The sequence below is a fragment of the Lepidochelys kempii genome, chromosome 17 (assembly GCF_965140285.1).
Source record: "Lepidochelys kempii isolate rLepKem1 chromosome 17, rLepKem1.hap1, whole genome shotgun sequence".
NCBI classification, from domain to species: domain Eukaryota; kingdom Metazoa; phylum Chordata; order Testudines; family Cheloniidae; genus Lepidochelys; species Lepidochelys kempii.
The window spans coordinates 24,802,286-24,824,270 of NC_136396.1; the positions used below are offsets into that span (position 1 = coordinate 24,802,286).

General features: G+C 57.1%; 1 protein-coding gene across 7 annotated transcripts in view; it reads right to left on the reverse strand.

Annotated features, from left to right (window-relative positions):
* Window positions 1-21,985, reverse strand: part of STX1A (syntaxin 1A) — a 338,192-nt gene that overhangs the window by 4,250 nt on the left and 311,957 nt on the right. For 6 of the 7 annotated variants that reach the window (XM_073315464.2, XM_073315468.2, XM_073315463.2 and 3 more), the window contains 3 exons: window positions 8,904-8,977; window positions 5,620-5,757; window positions 960-1,070 (listed from right to left, as the gene is read on the reverse strand). In XM_073315464.2, coding sequence (XP_073171565.1) covers window positions 960-1,070; window positions 5,620-5,757; window positions 8,904-8,977 — 323 coding nt within the window. Of the gene's footprint in view, window positions 1-959; window positions 1,071-1,190; window positions 1,272-5,619; window positions 5,758-8,903; window positions 8,978-21,985 lie in introns of all 7 variants that reach the window. The other variant, XM_073315462.2, reaches the window with a different exon arrangement.

Consider the following 21,985-nt stretch of genomic DNA (forward strand, 5'->3'; position numbering starts at 1 on the left):
GACCACCCCACATCTCCTTTGCCCAGTGACCCCTCCCCATCCCATGGTACCTGCATGGAGGAGGGCCTGTCCTTCCCCTGCGCCTCCCCCCATCCCCCACACATTCAGCTGCTCTCCCTGGCAGCCAGGTGGGGAGCGGGACGGAGCTAATTCTGCCTAAGAAAACCTCCCCGCCCAGCTGCCACATCCACCCCTCCCCGCCCAACTGGCTGCTCCCTGTGAGCTGCCGCATCCCCCCCTCCACCTCCATGCCCAGCCGGCTGTGTCCTGGGAGCTGCCCATCCTCCCCGCCACAACCACCACACCATGCCCAGCCAGCTCGCCCTGGGAACTGCCAGGCACCCCCCCTCCCGCTGCGCGCTCTGGCCAGGCCCCGCATGCGGTTCTCCGCTTTGAGTCCCTCACCTGTCGGACAGGCTGGACCCAGGTCTGCTCCAGCCCATTCTGAAGGAAAGGAAATTGTCCCTACCCAGGAGCTGTCACGGCATGGCCAGGCCTTCTCCAGCGCTGAGCCCTGGAGCCTGGCTCCTTTCCTGGGCCCAGCCTAGTGTGTGGGCATGTCCCTAACGCCTTCTTGCTCTGAGCGATGATGCATGGACTGCCACCAGTTGGAGCCCTTCTCCGCTCTCAGCACCGCCCGTGACTTGGGATAACGATAGCTACTGACGAGATGCTCTGCTGGGGTCTGCTCCCCAGCCCACGCCATCTGCCTTCCCGGGGCGCTGCACTCCCCAGCCCACATTCAGGCAGGCCTGGCCACATGGCAGCTGGAGCACCCCGTGCCCGATTATGGGGAGCAGGTCCCTGGGGAGCCCTGGGACAAGGGGCTGATGGGTCGCTCCCCATGGCAGGAGCCCTGGCATGTGCTGTCCGGCAGTGGGCGTCGCATCCCTAGCCCCTGGGGCAGAGCGGAGAGGGGCTGCAGGCCCAGACTGGCCTCCGCCGCACACACGACTCACCCGCCTGGCTTTGCTCTGGTACTTAACAGCCTTTTTGGTGTCAGACACAGCCCGCTCCACGTAGTCCACAGAGTGCTCAACGTTGTACTCAATGCGGTCAATCATCTCGCCCTGCGCAGCACGGGAGACAGCCAGCCAAGCCAGAGACCACGCAGAGACAGACAGACAGCGAGGACACACAGACAGACAGACATGAATTCCAGGCACCCATCCCCCAGCTGCTCCCCTTACCTGCTGGCTCTCATGCTGCACCATCTGCAGTGCCTGCAGGTGAACGCAGGGGCCTCCCGCTCCACCAGGGCCACTGCTCCCCTGCACAGGAGAGAGAGCGCAAGAGTGTGAGAGTCTCTCACCTGCCTCCTGCTGAGCCCTGCCCTTCACTCGGGGGCCTGGCGCTGGGCTGGGGGGAGAAGGACTTCAGTGCCCAAGCCATTTTGGAGTCCCCAGACCCAGCTGCTGCATGGAGATGTCTGCACTGCAGCTGCCGGCTTCCTTGGACTCCCAGCTCCTTGCCCCACTGGACACTCCAGCTCCCCTCAGTGGCCAGGCAGCTGCAGAAACCTACGGTGGCCAGTCCACGGGATGGGATGTCCAGATGGTTTGTTACCCAAGTGATGTGCTCTGAGGCAGTCTCTTGGCAGACAAGTGGCCATGTTGTGCCAAGTGCCAGCACGAGGACTGATCAATTCCTGGCTGTGCGGCTCAGCGGGGTAGGCAGATATACCTGCTTTGGTCTAAGCGACCAGATGGGTGAGCTGGAGGGGTTGCTTTCCCTGTCCGGGACTGGCCCGTTGGTGTAGGGCTTTGGGACGTCAGGGTAAACTACCAGGGAAACTTTTGGCATTTGTCACCAAGGACTCACAACTCTACCAAGAAAGAAGGGCCCAGCAGTCATGGCCACCCACCTGCATAGAGCAGACACCGCACAGAGAGACAGGCACAAAGGCTACAGCCATGCACGGACAACCCCCCCCATGCACACACACCCCACACACACCCACAAGGAGCCAACCCCCCTGCTGGGGGTGCTCTGCACCATCAGCTGGGACCATGCAAACCCACAGCCTAGTCTCTGGGACTGGAGCTCTGGGCACCCTTTAGCCATGAGGCTGGCAAGGTGCCGAGAGCAGAGTGTGGCCTGCCCTGACGGGGAGAGGTTCTGCTGGCTGCGAAGGCAGGGCCTGTGGGGCGGGGGGGGGGGGGGGGGGGTTGTGGGGCAGGGTAGAAGAGAGACATGGCAAAGGTCCATTCCTGTCTGTAACAGGGAACCAGCCTGGGTCAGGCTGATCCCGGCTGGGAATCCTGTGCCCTCCATCAGCAGTTAGAGCAGGAGGTGCAGGATGGAGGACTGCAATGGGGGTGCAATGGGGGTCTGGGGGAAGGACGGGGTGTGTGTAGTGGGGGGTATGGAGTATGGTGTGTGCAGTGGGGCGGTACTACACTGTCCTGTTAGCCCAGCCTGTCTGGTCTCCTGTTCCTTGTCTCTGAACAAGCTGGTCCAGGACTCATTTGGGCCTATGGTGTTTTATATGGGAGAGGGAGCCCCTCCTACATCCTCAGAGCCCCCCCAACATCTGCAGAGCCCCATCACCCTGCCCGCGGGCCTTGGCATATGGTGTGCAGTGCCAACCCCAGAGAATTGGATGGGGAGGATGACTCCTACCCTGCTTTTGGTGCAGGTCCTATTAGAAGTGACCCGTGCATGAGGGAGGAAGGAGCCAGAGACTTGCTCAGGACAGGGCACCTCTGCTGTCCCTGCTGTGCGTGGGGCAGGAGCAGGGCATCCCAGCCAGCAGGCAGCCCCCAGTGCTCCCTGCCCCCACCCCAACCCCATGGAGTCAAGACACCAAGCGCCTGCCCAAGCTTATCCCTCAGGGCACAGAGGGGCCTTGCTATTGCTCAGCCTGCCCTGGAGCCAGGGCCCTGCCCGCGGAAGCAGGGGACGGCCTGGCCCCGACGCAGCCCCAAGTGAGGGCTAGCAGAAAGGTCCCTGCTCCATGCCCACGCGAAGTCTCTCAGAAGCCATTTAACGGCTCAGGCTGAAAGGACCAGGGAGAATGACAGCAACAGGGTCAGCACCTGTCTGCAGGGCGTAGGTTCAATACACTTCTGAGCCACTTCCCCTAAACCTTTCACACTCTGGATACTGCACTCCCTTCCCCTCCCACCATGCCACCCCCATCCCTGCCCCTCAACATCCCCAGCACTAGACACCCCCCACCCCACCCCACCAGCCCCTCAGCAATAAATACCCCCTCCTGCCTGCCCACCATGCCAGCCCCTCAGCACTGGATACCACCCTCCCTGCCCCCCGCCCCCAACCATGCCAGCCCCATCCCAGCCCCTCAATCCCACACCAGCATTGGACACCCCCCTGCCTGCCACCCCACCACGCCAGCCCCTCAGACCCCCGGCACTGGATAACCCCCTCCCTGCCTTCCCACCACATGAGCCCCATCCCAGCTCCTCAGTCCCGCCCAGCACAGGTTACCCCCCTTACCTGCCCCGCCCACCGTGCCAGTCTAAGCGAGCCCTGCCCCCCCCAGCACTGGATACCCCCCTCCATTCTACCTCCATGCCCACCCCATCCCCTGCCTTCTCACCTACCAACCTATCAGCCCCCAGCACTGGATACCCCCTCCCTACCATGCCAACTCCTCCGACCCCCAGCACTAGATACCCCCCAGCCTCCCAACCACACCAGCCCCTCAGCACTGGATACCCCCTTACCCAACCCCCCCCCGATGCCTGCCCCATCCCAGCTCCTCAGCCCCCACCCCACTACTGGATACCCCCTCTCTTCCTTCCCAACTACCAACCTGTCAGCCCCCCAGCACTGAATACCCCCCCTGCCTCCCCACCAAGCCATCCCCTCTGCCCCCCAGCACTGGATACCCTCCTCCCTGCCTTCTCACCATACCAGCCCCGTCCCAGCCATCCAGCCCCCCCCATCACACACTGGAACACCCCATCCCAATGGGCTAACAGCTACCCCTCTACCTGAGGTCAGGTACCGAGGGGGCAAGGGCATCCCACAATGGGATGTGGGGCAGGACCGGTCCCATTCAAGAGCCAGACGTGTCCCGTATCCCAAGAGCTGGGAATGCTCCCTGCTCACCATCCCAGCATGGCCCCGCGCCCCAACTGCCCTCAGGGTGACCTGCGGGGCAATCAGAGAGCGAAGGGGGGCAGCATGACTAGTGGTCCAGCAAGACCAGGGAGCCAAAAGCCCTGCATTCCACTTGGGCGAGCCACTCAGCTCCTCCTTGCCTTGGTTTCCCCAGCTGGGGACAGGGGTAGTAACTGAGAAGGCATTACCCCAGGCAGTGACAGTGTATGGAGCGTGCTGCAGGCAGCCTCGGCAATGGGGGTGTGTGCCAGGCCTCGTGTGGCGATACAGCGCCCTCCATGGTGCGCCACCAAGCGGTGTCATGAGGCCAGCGGGCCAGACCCCCAGTACGTAGGAGATCCAGGAGAGTCCTGCAACTGGGGTGGTGGGGGGCTGCAATCCCAGAGGAGCTGGAGCGACTGGTGCCCAGCGTTCCCGGGACCCTGCCCCTCCTCACTGCTGATCCCTGGGCTGGGGAGCATCACACGCACATGCGGGAAGCACAGGCCATGCAGACAAGAGCATGCAGATGTGTGGCCCACACCAGGGCATGCACTTTACCTGCTGGCTGAGACACGCTCATCCAAGGGATGGTGGCAGCATGTCAGGCAAAAAGAGGGGTCAGGAAGGGGCCCACGAGTGCAGGCCGGGTTCACAGGGCTCTGCCAGGAAGCCCAGGCCTAGCGCTACATGCTCACTGCCCAAGGAAGCTGGCTGGGCTTGTTTGCCTGCCGCCCCAGAGAGCGCAGTGTGAGCCCCTGTAGGAGGGCATGCTCTGGGGCCTATCTCCGTGGTCACCTCCCTCTGGGTTCCCAGGGCCCAGCCTGGGGCCCAGAGCCATGGGGTCAGACACCCATTTACAGAAGGTTCCTGGACCCTTCTGTGAGGTCACCACCTCCCTACCCACATACAGCATCTGGTGCCCCAAGGAGGGACAGATAGCTCAGTGGTTTGAGCATCGGCCTGCTAAACCAAGGGTTGTGAGTTCAATCCTTGAGGAACCCATTTAGGGATCTGAGGCAAAAATTGGGGATCGGTCCTGCTTCGAGCAGGGGGTTGGACTAGATGACCTCCTGAGGTCCCTTCCAACCCTGGTATTCTATGATTCTAAGGTCCTCCCATTCCCCTCTTCTACATCCCCTCCCCTGCCTCACAGCCCCCAGGGCCCTGCTGGGACCTGCTAGCACAGGGATCATTCGGACAGTGGTGGAGGGGGTGCCAGCATCAACTCTCCTGTGCCCCCAGAAAATGACCACATGGCCACCTGGAAGAGAAGGGACCAATTCCAGCCCTGGGGCAGAAGCTGAGCCTCTGTAGAAGTCAGTGGCAGGTGCCTGATTGCAGCAGGGCTGGACGTGGGTCATGTACTCCCTGCCAGGGTGCATGGGTCCAGATCAGAGCAGGGAGGAAAGTTGTGCACATGGCCCCACTGGCCTCCCTTGGAACAGACAGGATCTGTCTCTGCTGCTGCACCTGGCAGGGGTCCTAGGGCCCAGCAGAAGCTGCAGCATCAAGCAGCATGGAGCGGGCATGTCCCTTGCCCCCACCGACCTGGCTCTCCACCAGCATGGCCATGTCCATGAACATGTCATGCAGCTCTCGGATGCTGTTCTCCAGCTTGATGATCTCGCTGTGGCGCGTCTCGATCTCATTCAGTGCCTGCTTGGTGATGTTGGAATCCATGATGATCTGCCAGGAGAACGAGAGACGGGGACCATTCCTGGTGGGTAGCTCAGCCAGCAGGGAGTGCCCTCCTGGGTGCAGGCACCATGCACCATTCCCAGGGCACTAGCCTAGGGAGGTTCCTTAGCCATGTTTTCTAAAGGCCTGTCAAGGTGCAAAGACAGGTGCAGAGACACTAGGGTTGGGTAGTAGGGCCAAGACTCCCCCTAACCCACTCCTGCCCAGAGGGACTTAAAACAGCCTAGGAGAGGGCTGTGGCTGGGGAGCAAGTAGCTTCCAGGCTGACTGGGGAAGTAGGCACAGCTGGGGCCATGCCCCAAACAGACCACAGCTGGCCCTTATAAAAGGGCTGGGAGCCAGACACTCAGCCAGAGTCTCCTCTAGCTGTGGAGAGAGATGGTCCTGGCTGCTGGGGAGTGTACCAGGGCACATGTGGTGAAGCTGGGCTGGGGAAGGCCAGAGGAGCTGGGAGGCTGCAGGCTCGAAAGGCTGCAGGCCTCGCAGATGACTTAAGACAGGGGACTGGGGTTGCAACAGGGCAGACCAAGGGTAGGCGGAGGCAGCAGGGCCAAACCCCCCTTGCCTGTGATGAGCGGCTTGTACACTGCTTCCTGCCCCAGTTAACACGGGCTAGGTGGTGACTGGCAGTAGCCATATACTGAAGTGAGGTGGGGATAGGGGGTTGGGGTTCCCTGGGGAGGGTAGACCCAGATATGTGGGGGTATTGCCAGAGGGCAGGACCCTGGTGTAAAAGGGGCATTGGGGTCTGGGAGGGACTTGGGGGGCCCAGCAGCAAGTGGGACACCAGTCTGCAGAGGGTGCTCCAGAGGCTGAAAATGCTAATTCCCTGGACGACCAGCAGGAGGCACCGTAGGGTGAGTCTCACGCTGCCACAGGTACTATCTGCATTCAGGTGTTATGGCAGTGACTGTGCCCAGAGATCACACGTAGCCTAGGGCACGTGGACGGTCAGGGCTAGAGTTGGCTCCTATAACCAGACACAAGTAGGTGTCATTGTGGGGCTGGGGCTGTGCGCGATGCTGGGACTTTGTGACGCTGTCCTGCAGCATGCAGCTGGATACACTTGCCCCTGAGGCTCTCAAACTGCTCCCATGACAGAGACTGACCCCCTCTGCCCCTGCTCAGAGTGCAGCTCCCAATCCTTTCCCTGCGGGGAGCTGAAGACTGGGGGCTTCCTCCCAGTGGCTGCTAGTGGATGGTATGTGGGGTGTAGAACCATGCCAGCCTGTCTGTATGATTGCACCTATCTGAGAATAGCTAGGAGAGCGTTGGGGCCAGCAGGTCTCCTCCAGGCTGGGCACATCCCCTTGTATCCCTGCCTGCCTCACGGGCTGGGTGAGAGGTCTGGGAGTTTCTGTTGACACGGCATCCCATGCCACAAAGAGCAGGGAGCACCCAGGGAAGTGCCCTGCTGAAGTGCATGGACCTGCCCACTCTTGGGGTGCAGCTCAGCTGGGAAATGGGGTATTCTGCCATGCAGCCGCCCTGGCTCTGGTTAGCCAGGGGCCTGCTTGGCTCTGGGATCCAGCGCTGGAGCCTCTCCCCTCCAGGCCAAGGACAGCCCAGACTAGCAGTGGCTGGAAGCTGTCCTCTTCTAATGCTGCTCAGTGCCTGTGTGAAACGATGGGGGTCTCAGGGCAATAGCCTGTGCCCCTCTACAGCCCTGGCTCCAGTCTGGCTTGGCAAGGAGGCCCAGGAGTGTGCTGGTCTCTGCCCTCCCTCAGTCCTGCACCAGACCATTGCCAGTGCTGGTGCTTCAATCCTGCCTCGGGCTAACGCAGGCCCCAGGGCACTGCCAATCCCGTCCCTTTACCGCGCAGACACTCAGCGCAGCCCCATGGTCCATGCCTGCGCCAGGGCAGGGTGTTGCCCCTGACCGCTGCTGGCTGGAGCAGGGCGAACCCAACCTTGGGGGGCAATGCATGTGCAAGAGGCTCTGCTCCCCAGGGTGCTTTTCCTGCCTCTCTTCACGGCCATCGCTTCGCTGGACAAGGTCTGGGCGGCTGCTGCATTTTCTCACCCTGTGCAGCACGGGCAGTGAAGAGGGATTTTGCAGGCTCAGCCTGGGATTAGTCTTTGAAAGCACAGCTGGACCATAGAAACAGAGAGAGTTTAAGGTCTCTAGCAAGGGTGGGCAAACTTTTTGGCCTGAGGGCTAAACTGGGTTTTGGAAATTGTATGGAGGGCCAGTTAGGGGAGGCTGTGCCTCCCCAAACAGCCAGGCGTGGGGGGGATGAGCAGGAGGGTAGGCTTTGCTAGCTGCCTCTGCCCAGGTGCCAGAGAAATACCCCAGCAGCAGGGAGGGACAAAGGGGGAAAAAAAAAATCAGACTTCCTCCACTGCGCCTGGAGGGCTGGTTTGTGGTGGGCGCACAAGGAAGGCAGTGCTGGAGTGTATTATTAAGGAAAGCATGGCCAGCTGGGGCAACACTGGCCTGCCGTAACAAGCAGAGCAGCACGTAGTGCCTGCATAGACATGGCCATGAGTTCAAGGCTGGGAAGAGGCTGCTGCAATGAGGCTTGGAGTGGTGCGTGGGCATGGAGGGGCAGATGGGAGGCAGGATGTGCTCTGCACACCTGCTGCAGGCAGGTTAATACTTGGCGGCCATTTCATCACTGCTAGAAGCCTGGGCTAACACAGGGCTGTCTCCCTGGTCGTAACGCTGGTGCTACAGGGCAGACAGGACCTGCCAACCATGCCTTAGCTAGCCAGTGTCCCTTCCTCCCAGTCTGGGTGCCGTAGGTCACCCTGGTGTGCATTGTCCCACATGTTGCTGTGGGGGAGCGTTCCCTGGCACCTTGTCCCTGCTGCAGTACTATGGCAGAGGTGCCAAGATTTTCCCTGCATGCTCTGATAACACGCGGAGTTAGGCAGTGCGGTGGGTGCAGACTCAGCAGCTCCCTTGCAACGTGCTCATGCTGTGAAGAAAGCTGCTGCAGACATAATCCAACCACGCTGACAGCAACCCTGGCCAGTGAATGGGGTCCAGCCGGCTGCACAGGGTGGGCAGGGCCTGGTGCACACACTCAGCAGGCTGGGGCTGGGTGCTGTTGTCAGAACCATCCTCCTAGCTAAACTGAGGGCTGAGGTTTAAGCTTGGGTTTGAGAGGGAGAAGTCACCGAGCACTTACCCCAGAGGAGAAGATGGCTGGATTCCCGCTCTCCAGCATGTCTTCCAGCTCCTCGCTGGTTGTGGTCCTGCCAGCTGCAATGAACACAGAATGGCAATAATCAGGTGGAGGATAGCTTGGGCTCTCCCAGAAGCCCCTGCCCAGCTCCACACAGCTGTGGAGCATACATACAAACACTACAGGCCAGATCTGTTTTGCGTCGGTGGAGCAGACAGGACGCACTCCAGCCCGTGAAGCACAGGGTCTGCTGGAAGGCAAAGCAAGCCAAGGTCTCCAAGGAGCTCTTGTGAACAGTTCCCCGATCACTGGCTGGCCAAGACCCCTTATGTATAATGGTGCAGGGAGCTCCGCCCATTGCATGTGAGTCATCCTCTTGGCCAGTGGACAACGCTCTCCCAGTTGCTGTGGGAGCTGGGATCTGCCACACCCTGCTAGCCCACTGGTGTTAACACTGGTGTGGATCGGTCAGAGCACAGCAGCACCCACTCCTCCTGTGGAGCATCAGCCAGAGGAAGGGGAAGTCCTGACGCAGCCAAGCTCACTGGCAGTGTCCATAAACTGGGCCTAGCCAGGGTTTGCTGGATGCTGTGTGTATCTGTGGTGCCCCATCACCATGATATCATGGCACAGACTGGGCCCAGTCACACGTCCCGATAAAAGGAGCAAATCCACCACATCCCCTCAACGTCACTGTCATCTCTGAGGTGGAGTAACACCAAGCTTCTGGTCCTCACTGAGCTCTCCTGCCCCCATGGTCACCCCACTGTAACTGCCCCCTCCTCTGGCTCCTAGGAGGGCTCTGGTGACACTGTACAAAGGGGAATTACGCTCATGGACTGCCAGGACACTTGCCGTGCCAAGGAGCTGGCCCTGAGCAGTGGGTTCATAAGCCCAGGGCGGCTCCTTTGAGCTACATCATGGGGGAACCATCCCAGTGTCAGAGGAAAGCAGGATCCTCCTGTAGCTACAATGTCAGCCCCCATCCTGGCTGCTGTGGGGAGCTCAGGGTGGGGCTGTCACTGTCCTCTGCCCTGGCAATCCACTGGGGCTGCTGGCAGCTGACACAGGCTTCTCTGGTTTACAGAGTGCTGGGGGCCAGGACACAGGGCAAGTAGCACCCTTTCCCTCCAGCTTGCTCAATGCACCCCACACCTAGGGGGAAATACCTGCATGGCCCCCACCTTTTCAAGGAATACAAGGGCCAGGCACACACGCTCAGTACCTTTCTGCCCAACACATTGGACCACGCATGGTGTGGTTTCCCTGCATTGCCTTCATCCCTTTTCCACCTCCCCTCTCCCCACCCTTCTTTCTCACCCTGTGCCTCCTCCCTCCCTCACTGACTTTCCTTTTCCAACATCTCCTATCTCTCCTCCTTGTGCCCCCCACTGTGTTCCCCTGCTCATTCCCACCTTGCACAAGACACACACAGACCTAGCAGCTAGAGCGCTCACCTTGCTAGCCAAAGCCCGGTAGCAAAGGCTGGGATGGGGCATCCAAATGGGCAGGGGTAGGGCAGTGCTGGGATGTCACAGCCCCTCACCCTGCTCAGGCGTCTGATACACATGGATCCCCCTGACAGTCTCTGGCTGCCAGAAGGGAGTTGGAGTAGACTCTCCCTCCCTCCCAAACCCTGGCACCCATCCTTGCCTGGCCAGACTGGGACCTTCCAACACCTAGGGCTGCTAGCTGCAGTTACAGGTCTTTCTATCAGCCTCCAGGCCAGACCACTGTACCTTGCTACACAAAGCCTGCCACTGGGACCCAGCTCATATGCAGCGTGGGCACATCAGACCGAGGGTACCACAAACTCCACGGGCTTCTGTGGCAGATTGCCAGCACTGCCATGATGGGTCCCACACTTTCTCTTCTGGGGGGGCAGGGTTCAGGGCTCTGTTTCTCACCCCTGATCTAGGGTATTAACTGTCCCACTGGTATCCAAGAGAAGGGGAGTGGAGAGGGAGGGACCTGGGCTTGCCCTCTACTCCAGGTCCAGGTCCAGGTCCCAGCCCAGGGGCCCTAGAGAGAACGGCAAATCACTTGAACTAATAATTCCTTCCCCTGGGCTACTTCCCTCTCCGGCCTTTTAGCTTACAGGGCTTCCTGCCCTCCCTTTGCTTGGGCCAGGCTTCTCCCAACCCCTTGTGTCTATGGAGTCCCTCCACTCTGCACAAGCCGGGTTTCCCTTTACCTAGGGTCTTGGTCTTCTGGCCTACCACAGCACTTCTCCAAACTACTCTTTGCTCCAACCCCAAACCCCTCTGCTTCAACTCCTCCAGCTGTCTGATTGAAGCAGAGGGTTTTTATCAGGTGACTGGCTTCAGGTGCTCTAATTAATCTATAGCAACCTCTCTTCCCTCTACAGGGAATAAGGCTCTCATCATCCTGGGGCTTACATATCTCCCCTTGATCACCCTCCTGCTGCCCTCTGGCCTGCTGTATCACACTTCCCATTCATGTCATGAATGAATCTGAAATCCTGGCCCCCATCCCCTGACTTTTAGCTCACCACACGGCTCAGGCAGGTGCGGGAGGAGCAGGCTTTCCACGCTGTGCAATAACCCTCCGTTACACACATCACCCCACAACAAACTGCTCCGTTAGCATTTTATCAGCATCCTGGGCTTAGTTTCCCAAGTACTAGTTCCCGCCGCCCCACCAGCCATTCCTTCCTTCCTGGGCTGTGGGAGGGGGCTCAGGGCTAGGGCAGAGGATTAGGGTGTGGGGGATGAGGGCTCTGGGGTGGGGGGTTTGGGGTGAAGGAGGGGTCTCTGGGCTGGGGCAGTGGGGTGAGGGCTGGGGCAGGGGTTTGGGTTGTAGGCTCCAGGAGGGAGTTTGGGTATGGGAGGGGACTCTGGGGTCAGGTAGGGGGTTGGAGTGTGAGGGCTCTGGGGTGGGGCCAGAGCCAGGGGGTTTGGGGTGTGGGAGAGGGCTCTGGGCTGGGGCGGGTTCAGGGCGTGGGGTCCCAGCAGTGCTTACTGTGGCTCCCAGGGTTTTTCACCTTCCCCTCAGCATGGGGCATGAGTCACTTGCTGGAGGAGTCTCTGCACCTTGAAGTCTTTAAACAATATATCAGGGTTGGAAGGGACCTCAGGAGGTCATCTAGTCCACCCCCCTGCTCAAACCCCAATTTTTGCCCCAGATTCCTAAATGGCCCCCTCAAGCCTCAAGGATTGAACTCAGAACCCTGGGTTTAGCAGCCCAATGCTCAAACCACTGAGCTATCCCTCCCCCATGATTTGAGGACTAGCCAGAGATGTCAAGAGTAACAAGAAGGGTTTCTTCAGGTATGTTGGCAACAAGAAGAAAGCCAAGGAATGTGTGGGCCCCTTACTGAATGAGGGAGGCAACCTAGTGACAGAGGATGTGGAAAAAGCTAATGTACTCAATGCTTTTTTTGCCTCTGTTTTCACTAACAAGGTCAGCTCCCAGACTGCTGCGCTGGGCATCACAAAATGGGGAAGAGATGGCCAGCCCTCTGTGGAGATAGAGGCGGTTAGGGACTATTTAGAAAAGCTGGACGTGCACAAGTCCATGGGGCCGGACGAGTTGCATCCGAGAGTGCTGAAGGAATTGGCGGCTGTGATTGCAGAGCCACTGGCCATTATCTTTGAAAACTCGTGGCGAACCGGGGAAGTCCCGGATGACTGGAAAAAGGCTAATGTAGTGCCAATCTTTAAAAAAGGGAAGAAGGAAGATCCTGGGAACTACAGGCCAGTCAGCCTCACCTCAGTCCCTGGAAAAATCATGGAGCAGGTCCTCAAAGAATCAATCCTGAAGCACTTGCATGAGAGGAAAGTGATCAGGAACAGCCAGCATGGATTCACCAAGGGAAGGTCATGCCTGACTAATCTAATCGCCTTTTATGATGAGATTACTGGTTCTGTGGATGAAGGGAAAGCAGTGGATGTATTGTTTCTTGACTTTAGCAAAGCTTTTGACACGGTCTCCCATAGTATTCTTGTCAGCAAGTTAAGGAAGTATGGGCTGGATGAATGCACTATAAGGTGGGTAGAAAGCTGGCTAAATTGTCGGGCTCAACGGGTAGTGATCAATGGCTCCATGTCTAGTTGGCAGCTGGTATCAAGTGGAGTGCCCCAAGGGTCGGTCCTGGGGCCGGTTTTATTCAATATCTTCATAAATGATCTGGAGGATGGTGTGGATTGCACTCTCAGCAAATTTGCGGATGATACTAAACTGGGAGGAGTGGTAGATACGCTGGAGGGGAGGGATAGGATACAGAAGGACCTAGACCAATTGGAAGATTGGGCCAAAAGGAATCTGATGAGGTTCAATAAGGATAAGTGCAGGGTCCTGCACTTAGGACGGAAGAATCCCATGCACAGCTACAGACTAGGGACCGAGTGGCTCGGCAGCAGTTCTGCAGAAAAGGACCTAGGGGTGACAGTGGACGAGAAGCTGGATATGAGTCAGCAGTGTGCCCTTGTTGCCAAGAAGGCCAATGGCATTTTGGGATGTATAAGTAGGGGCATAGCGAGCAGATCGAGGGACGTGATCGTTCCCCTCTATTCGACATTGGTGAGGCCTCATCTGGAGTACTGTGTCCAGTTTTGGGCCCCACACTTCAAGAAGGATGTGGATAAATTGGAGAGAGTCCAGCGAAGGGCAACAAAAATGATTAGGGGGCTGGAACACATGAGTTATGAGGAGAGGCTGAGGGAGCTGGGATTGTTTAGCCTGCAGAAGAGAAGAATGAGGGGGGATTTGATAGCTGCTTTCAACTACCTGAAAGGGGGTTCCAAAGAGGATGGCTCTAGACTGTTCTCAATGGTAGCAGATGACAGAACGAGGAGTAACGGTCTCAAGTTGCAGTGGGGGAGGTTTAGATTGGATATTAGGAAAAACTTTTTCACTAAGAGGGTGGTGAAACACTGGAATGCGTTACCTAGGGAGGTGGTAGAATCTCCTTCCTTAGAGGTTTTTAAGGTCAGGCTTGACAAAGCCCTGGCTGGGATGATTTAACTGGGAATTGGTCCTGCTTTGAGCAGGGGGTTGGACTAGATGACCTTCTGGGGTCCCTTCCAACCCTGATATTCTATGATTCTATGATTCTATGACTTCAATAGCTCAGACATAGGAGAGAGGTTCATCGCAGGAGTGGGTGGGTGAGATTCTGTGGCCTGCGTTGTGCAGCAGGTCGGACTAGCCCAGGGGTCGGCAACCGATGGCACACGTGCCAAAGACGGCATGCGAGCCGATGTTTAATGGCACGCTGCTGCCTGCTGGGTCCCAGCCACCAGCCCTGCTCAGCCCGCTGCCGAAGCCAGGCCGGGCCCCCGGCAGGCAGCAGCGTGCCATTAAAAATCCTGCCCGCCCCGGCCCGCTCTTCTCCGTCCCCCCCCCACGGGGGCAGGGTGAAGAAGCTTGGTCCTGCCGGCTGCTGCTGCAGGGCAGGCAAGCTCCCCCCTCCCCCGCCCTGCTGGGTGCCTGCCCCTCCCCCACCCCTTCCCCCGCCCTGCTGGGTGCCTGCCCCTCCCCCTCTGCCCCTTCCCCCGCCCTGCTGGGTGCCTGCCCCTCCCCCTCCCTGCCCCCAATCAGCTGATGGCCCTTGTGCGGGAGAGGGAGAAGGGGAGCACCGGGCACTGGCTGCTCCGGGGAGGAGGCGGAGACGAGGTGGGGACGGGGCCTTGGGGAAGGGGGGTGGAATCAGGGCATATCCCCTCCAGCCCCCTGCCGTGAGCCGCTCTGGGCAGGGGGCTGGGAGCACCCCCACACCCCCAGCCCTCTGCCCTGACCCCTGCACCCCCCACACACACCCAGCCCTCTGCCCTGACCCCTGCACCCCCCCCACACTCCCGCCCTCTGCCCTGATCCCTGCACCTTATATCCCCCCGCACATCCCAGCCCTCTGCCCTGAGCCCTGCACCCCCCCACACACAGCCAGCCCTCTGCCCTGACCCCTGCACCCCCCCACACACTCCCACCCTCTGCCCTGATCCCTGCACCTTACATCCCCCCGCACATCCCAGCCCTCTGCCCTGACCCCTGCACCCCCCCACACACCCCAGCCTCCTGCCCTGACCCCTGCACCCCCCACACACACCCAGCCCTCTGCCCTGACCCCTGCACCCCCCCCACACTCCCGCCCTCTGCCCTGATCCCTGCACCTTATATCCCCCCGCACATCCCAGCCCTCTGCCCCGACCCCTGCTCCCCCCACACACAGCCAGCCCTCTGCCCTGATCCTTGCACCCCCCCACACACCCCAGCCTCCTGCCCTGACCCCTGCACCCCCCCCACACTCCCGCCCTCTGCCCTGATCCCTGCACCTTATATCCCCCCGCACATCCCAGCCCTCTGCCCCGACCCCTGCTCCCCCCACACACATCCAGCCCTCTGCCCTGACCCCTGCACCCCCCCCCACACCCCAGCCCTCTGCCCTGATCTCTGCACCTTACATCCCCCTGCACACCCCAGCCCCTTGCCCTGAGCCCTGCACCCCCCCACACACACCCAGCCCTCTGCCCTGACCCCTGCAACCCCCCACACAGCCAGCCCTCTGCCCTGATCCCTGCACCCCCCCACACACCCCAGCCTCCTGCCCTGAGCCCTGCACCCCCCCACGTCCTGACACTTGCACCCCCCACATTCCCACCCCTACCCTGAGCACCAAACAGGAGCTCCTGCACCCTCCAACGTTCCCACCTGCACCCCTCGCATGAAATGGGAGCTGCCCAGGTAAGCACTCCACACCCAAACCTCTTGCCCCAACCCCAAGCCCCCTCCCTCATAATAGCTCCTGGCCAGACCCTGCACCCCAACCCCCAGCCTGCTCCTTCACGCCCAGCCCTGTGCTCAGTGCAGAGAGAGAGGCAGAGAATGGGCTAGAACCAGGGAGAAGGTAGGTACCCACTCTGTGTGGGCAGGGCCGGGATCCCAGACTGGCAGCGGGCTGAGCGGGGCCAGCAGCCGGGACCCTGGCTGGCAGGAGCCGACGGACTGAACCCCAAACCGGCAGTGGGCTGAGTGGCAGCGGGCTGAGCCGCTCAGCCCACTGCCGGTCTGGGGTCCCGGCCGCCAGCCCCTTGCCAGCCGGGGTCCCAGCTGCAGGCCCCGCTCAGCCCTCTGCCGGCCTAGGGGAACGGAAGGCCAGGCTGGCAGCGGGCTGAGCGGGCCGGCGGCGTAAGATCAGCATTTTAATGAGTCTATGAGATGTCGTTTCAGCAGGATGGTCTCCCAGAGCCCCAGGAGACAGAGATGCTGCCGGAAAAGGGCCTAGCACATGCTGGAAAGGTAACATTTATAGCTACCTGGGTATTTAGCTCACAGCCACACCTTGGTATCCAAGTGCCTATGCCGGCTGGTGTCAGACAGACCCAATCCACACCCTGCCCTAGGGGGCTGGGCCTCCACACCTCTGCACCATCCGCAGTTCAGAGGCCCACCCTTGGTTACTCAGTTTCCTTCTGACCTTTCCGAGGACTCTCCCGGGTTCTGAGGAAGGAGGGAGGCAGCAGCTTGGCAGGTAACCTGGGAGAGAAGCCAAGGGAGTGCTGCAGTTTCCTGCTGCCATTGTCTTCCCTTCTGAGCCAAGTGTTTGCAGTGCTGATGTCCCTGTTTGGCCGGGCGCTGGGGAAGGGCTAACACACTGAGTCCCTCTGTGCTCCCAATGGAGATAGCCGTCCAGCATGGCTCCGCAGCGAGTGAGCTTTAACCGTGGAAGCGGCAGGAGGATGGGCCTGCAGTTAGCTCTGCTCTGCTCTACCCAGCTACTCCGCCCCACCCTGTGAAGGAGCCGGGCTGGACATTGCTGAATCTCCTCAGCGACTGCCCTTGCTATCGGGAGGCCCTGTGCTGAGCATGTCTAGGCCAAAGTATTCTGCCCGTTCAGCTGCACATTGCTGTGAAATTAACAGATACACTCCTGTGCCCCAGCACACATCCCTCTGGCTCACTGTGTACCCCGGCCCCAGGGTTTCTTTCGGGGTAAGTGGTTTGTCTCACTGTCTCCTCCCTGTCCTGCAGGGCAGCCGCCATCAGATCCCTTTCATGCAGCTACATGAGGGAGATGCAGTAATGGCTCTGCAGGTTACTCATAGACACGCCATGTCTAATTACATGTCCAGTACACTGGATTCTTCCAGTCCAATGGCCATGAAAAGGCTCCTGTACAGGCCAGGGTTGCTAGGGCTGGTTAGTGACTCCTGGGAGTCTCCTGATTAACGGACAGGTTCAGGGAAGGTCAGCAGAGAGGGTGCCAGGTACTGGGGCATGTTACCAATGGGGAAAAGAGCACCCAGAGGAGACTCAAGAAGTCACAGCTAAGGAAGTGAGAAAATTGAACTGAACTAATATAGAGCACTCGAATGAGGTTTGTTTCATGAATGAGAAGTGACAGCAAAGGCCAGTGGCTGCCTATGGTCATGTCTACCCTACAGGGACTGTAGCCATAGCTGTGCCAGTGTAACGGCATAGCGTAGACGCAGCCTACAGTGACCAGGGGGTTTCTGTCCCATAGGAACGCCACCTCCCTGAGCAAGGGTAGCTAGGCTGACAGCAGCATTCTGCCGTTGACTTGGCTGTGTCTAGACGGGGGCCCTCTGCGAGTGACTGTAGTATCATCCTAATTTTCCTGATGGGTAAACTGAGGCACAGGGGGGTTCAACAACTTTCCCCAGCCTGTCAGTGCCAGACCTCAGGACTGATTCACAGTGCTGATCCCCAGGGCCCTGTTCTAACACCACAGCAGCTTTCACACTGCACTGCTGAGAGTCGAGGTGTGTTGTACCGTACACAATGCTCTTACAGCCCATACCTCTGTTTCCCGCTTCTAAACTAGACATGAGGCTTTGCTCCCAGGCGGGACCCTGCAGAGATTCCTACCATGGATCTGCTCCACTTTCGTGCGCTGGCGCTGGAGATGGGGAGGAGCTTTCCTTGCTGGGCAGGCCACACCAGGCCATTGACAATGTAACGGTTGCTCACACACAAGGCAAAGCCCATGTTCCGTTGGGTTTCTTTCACTGGTAATTTGAACCGGAACAATGGGGTTGCATAGCAGGCCAGAGCAATGATCCATGCAGAGAAGTATCCTGAGTCCAGCACTGGCCTGCACGTCATGCTTAGGTAGGCATCTACCCCCATCTGCTAGCAACTATGAAGAAACCGACAAATCCAAATTGTTCCTGAAACGGCTTTTGTGAAATGGGGCCAGGAATCAACAAACTGAACCTGCAGCTGAGAAGTAACAGGGTCTAAAAATGGACTGAAAGGGAGCGACACTGCATTACCCTTTGGGAGGGTGGCACTGAGCTTCCTGGCCTGTCCATGCACAATACCAGCTCTGCTGAGCACAGTGCAACAGTGGCATGCAGGGCTCAACAGACACTCCTGCAGTGCAACAGGCTGCTCAGGCGTGGAGCTGGGATCGCAAGCCTGTACGAGGATGGATGAGGCGGGGAGGGCTAAGGGCAGAATGCCTTTTGTACATAAGCAGTCATAGTTTTGGATGGAAGCAGGAGTTTCTCTGCACCAGTCCTGAACGTTGCTGTTTTCCTCCTGGCCTTCTCATGCGGTATTTGGCCTTGATATCTGTACTGGGTTTTGTCTAGCTCCACCAGCTGGGGCTTCCTGCTAGAAGAATAAACCAGGGTCTGTCTGCAACTCCACAGCAAATCCTCTGGTGAGAGTCATGAATCCCTGACAGACAGATGAGGCTGCACTGAAGACTGTCTCCGAACAGCTCATTTTTCATTGCCTCCTTTATTTCTCTCTTGCCCTAGAGACGCTGTAATGAAAAGAGCAGCCCCGGTGCTTTGGAGCGTCTCTCTTCCTGCTCCTTATTCCCCATTTCAAGTCATAATCCCGTGTTTGTGACATCTTAACCTGTTGCTCTGGAGATGATTATGATGTCACAGACACATGTTTATGACTTCAACTGGGGACTCAGAAGCAGATTAACCCCAGGCTAACAAAGATTTTATTGTAATGCTGTGACAGTTTGGGAATCTGCCACTGAGAATTTATGAATTCCAGTTAGATGTTGTGTAGTCTCCCTTTGCTCATCCCCTTATGGAGGTCTCCTATCTGGTGTTAAGGGTAGGGTCACTGGCACCTTGGTGTCTGCCCCTGAATACCCCATCAACAACTGAACAACCTTGCTCTAGCAGGACAATGGAGACTCCCTGAAAGTCTGAGACAAAAGGGGCTGGGCATGCAAATGCTGCTTGGCTAGGGCATGAGCTCTTCTCTCACTTACATGGGACTCAGAACTGTGCTGGTAAGCAGAAGGGACCTGTGAATGCTTGGGCAGAGACCATAACCAAAAGACAAGACTGGGCAGGAGGAGACGGGGTGCAGAAGAATCCAGAAGACACTTAAACTCAAAGGACTCTCAGGAGAGATGAGGAAACTGAGGCAGGATCTTACATTCAGGAGCTTATTTTTCTGGAAATCTGTCTCTCTCTTGGGCTTTCTCTCTGAGTCAATTGTGCATGGGTTCAGGAATTTCTTTGCAAAGTGGGTGTTACACTGTCATGTATCCGCGAAGAGAGAAACAGAAAGCCAGAGGGTCCACACTCTGGGAGCATGCAGCAGCTACTGTGGAGGAGGGGAGCGGTCTCTGGAGAGCCTGCACTAATTTCAGGGCCTAGGCAATTGGACTGTGGGGTCGCAGACACAGAATCTGCTCCTGGAGTGTGTGCCTAGGGACCCAGAACCAGAGAGCTAGTGCTCAAGCTCTGCCCTGCCCCAGCCAGCCAAGCACATGTGGGACCCGAGGTTTGGATCAGTACGGCAGCCTGGTGAGTGTCCAGGAGGAGGAGCTCATTAGGGTCAGAACAAATCCAAATGGCTAAAATTTTCACAAGTACCTAGATCCCATTTTCAAAAGTACCCCAGTCACTGAGGGCCAGATTTGTAAAGGCATGGAGGTGCCTAAAGATGCAGATAGGCACTTGGTAAGATTTACAAAACCATCTAAGGCATCCACAGGCTTTCGAAAATCCCGCTACGCACCTGTCTGCACTTTTAAGAGACTATATGTCTTGAAAAATCTGGCTGCTAGTAAGCTAAATCCTATTGATTTCCCCTGGGATTTAGGGGCTAAGTGCCTGGAGTTTTGTAACTTTTATGCAATATCTGTAATCAAACAAGAGAGAAGAACTGCCCACCCATCACAGAACTGTTATTGCTAAATGGAATAGCTTTGAAATTGAAGGATTGGTGGGTGTTTTATTCTGAAAGAAAGATGTCATGGAAATCAAATCTGCCACACACTAGTTCTGCCCCTCTGATAATGGGGAAGGAACCATTTAATAGGGTTCAGAGTAGCAGCCGTGTTAGTCTGTATTCACAAAAAGAAAAGGAGTACTTGTGGCACCTTAGAGACTAACAAATTTATTTGAGCATAAGCTTTCGTGAGCTACAGCTCACTTCATCGGATAATAGGGTATTATGCAAACATCAAAATGAGAAAAGAAAAGCCTAAATGTTGATAAAGTAAAACAAAAGAATGAGTGAGCGAGAGAGAGAGAGAGAAAAAACTAATGGAAAAGAGGGAGCCAGAAGGAAATGGACTTCTTAAGAAAATCATAGAAATATGGGGCTGGAAGGGACCTTGATAAATCATCGAATCTAGCCCGCTGCACTGTGGCAGGAGCCTTCTGCACTGCCAATCCTCAGAGCTGGTTGACTAATGAAATACATTATTTGCAAATTAATTATTTGTTGAGTGAGAAGAACTCACTAATAATATATGTGACTAATGGTATCTGAGCATCTACAGAACTAGCTGAGTTTATTTGTGATTAATTTAACAACTGATGGAAAAAATCAGTGAATGGACCATCTATGAATATTATTCAACTGGCTCTCTAAATAATATTACATATACAATATTGAGCAGTGAAAGGGGGACAGGAAACTATATAAATACAATTAAAAAGGCAATTGGGGAAGCAATGAATGAATGCTGGGCGCTTGGATGCAGAGGGAATGGGACCTTTGGGATCTGGACACCAAATTCACATTAAAACTAACCCCAGCTATCTTACCCTGCTATGCAGAGCAGGATAAAAACTCTTTTCTCCAGGACACTATCATGAGAATATCACCGATGCGCCTCGCCCAGCAGAGTGAAGGCACAATGCCAGGCAATGGGAACTCTTCCTAGTTCTGAGACGAACAACCTGCTTCTGGAGGATTTGACGGCCCCTGGATGAAGTTCCAGCTTTGACTCTGGAAATGCAGGCCAGGCCCAGCTCCAGGCACTTTCTAGCTTTACACCTCTGTTATTTCTGATCTGTGATTATTGAAAGGATTCCTTTGTTTGTATGAGAACTGCTTGGCATAACGACTGTGGTTGCTTCCTGGATCTTTGATTTAGTTGGGGATTAGGTCTTGCTCTGAGCAGGGGTTGTACTAGATGACCTCCTGAGGTCCCTTCCAACCCTGATATTCTACGATTCTATGATCTTTCAGAGCAATGCGGTATAACACCGATTTAGTTGGTGTGTTCTGCCAATCATGACCTGTCTGGAAACCTTTGCATGCCTCACACTACTAATGGGGACCTCACATGGAAGTACCTCCTTCCCTCCCTTCTGCTGATTCAGCGGTGCAGACAGAATGGGATGCACCTGAGCTAGCCCTACAGTGCGTCTTGTAGCTATGCTATTTCTCTCCTTAATATGCTACATTATTAGCCCAGGTGATGACTGCGCCTGAATTGCTTGATCTGCTGTGACAGCCCACAAAGAGTTTGTTCCAATACTCAGCCTGGGATTCACATTTTGGGGAAAGCCCTAAGAATACCCTGTACTTCTGTATCTCAAACAGCTGTATAGGTTGCTGGACACAAAGGCAGCTTGATTCCCTTGATGTCTTGGTTTTGCTGGAGTTGGAGGGGGCTATGACTTTTGGACCTTCAATCTAACACACAAGACAATAATTTATAAATATAAGAAACCAGAGGAAAAAAAGGAGAAATCAAAATCCCCCGTCAACAAGAATCCCTGACCTGGATACCTGCTGATTCAGCACTTACCCATGTGAGGCAGCCTGAAGCTAGTCAAAACCTTTTGGGGACAGTATCCTCATCTTAGAAAGACACAAATCTCTCC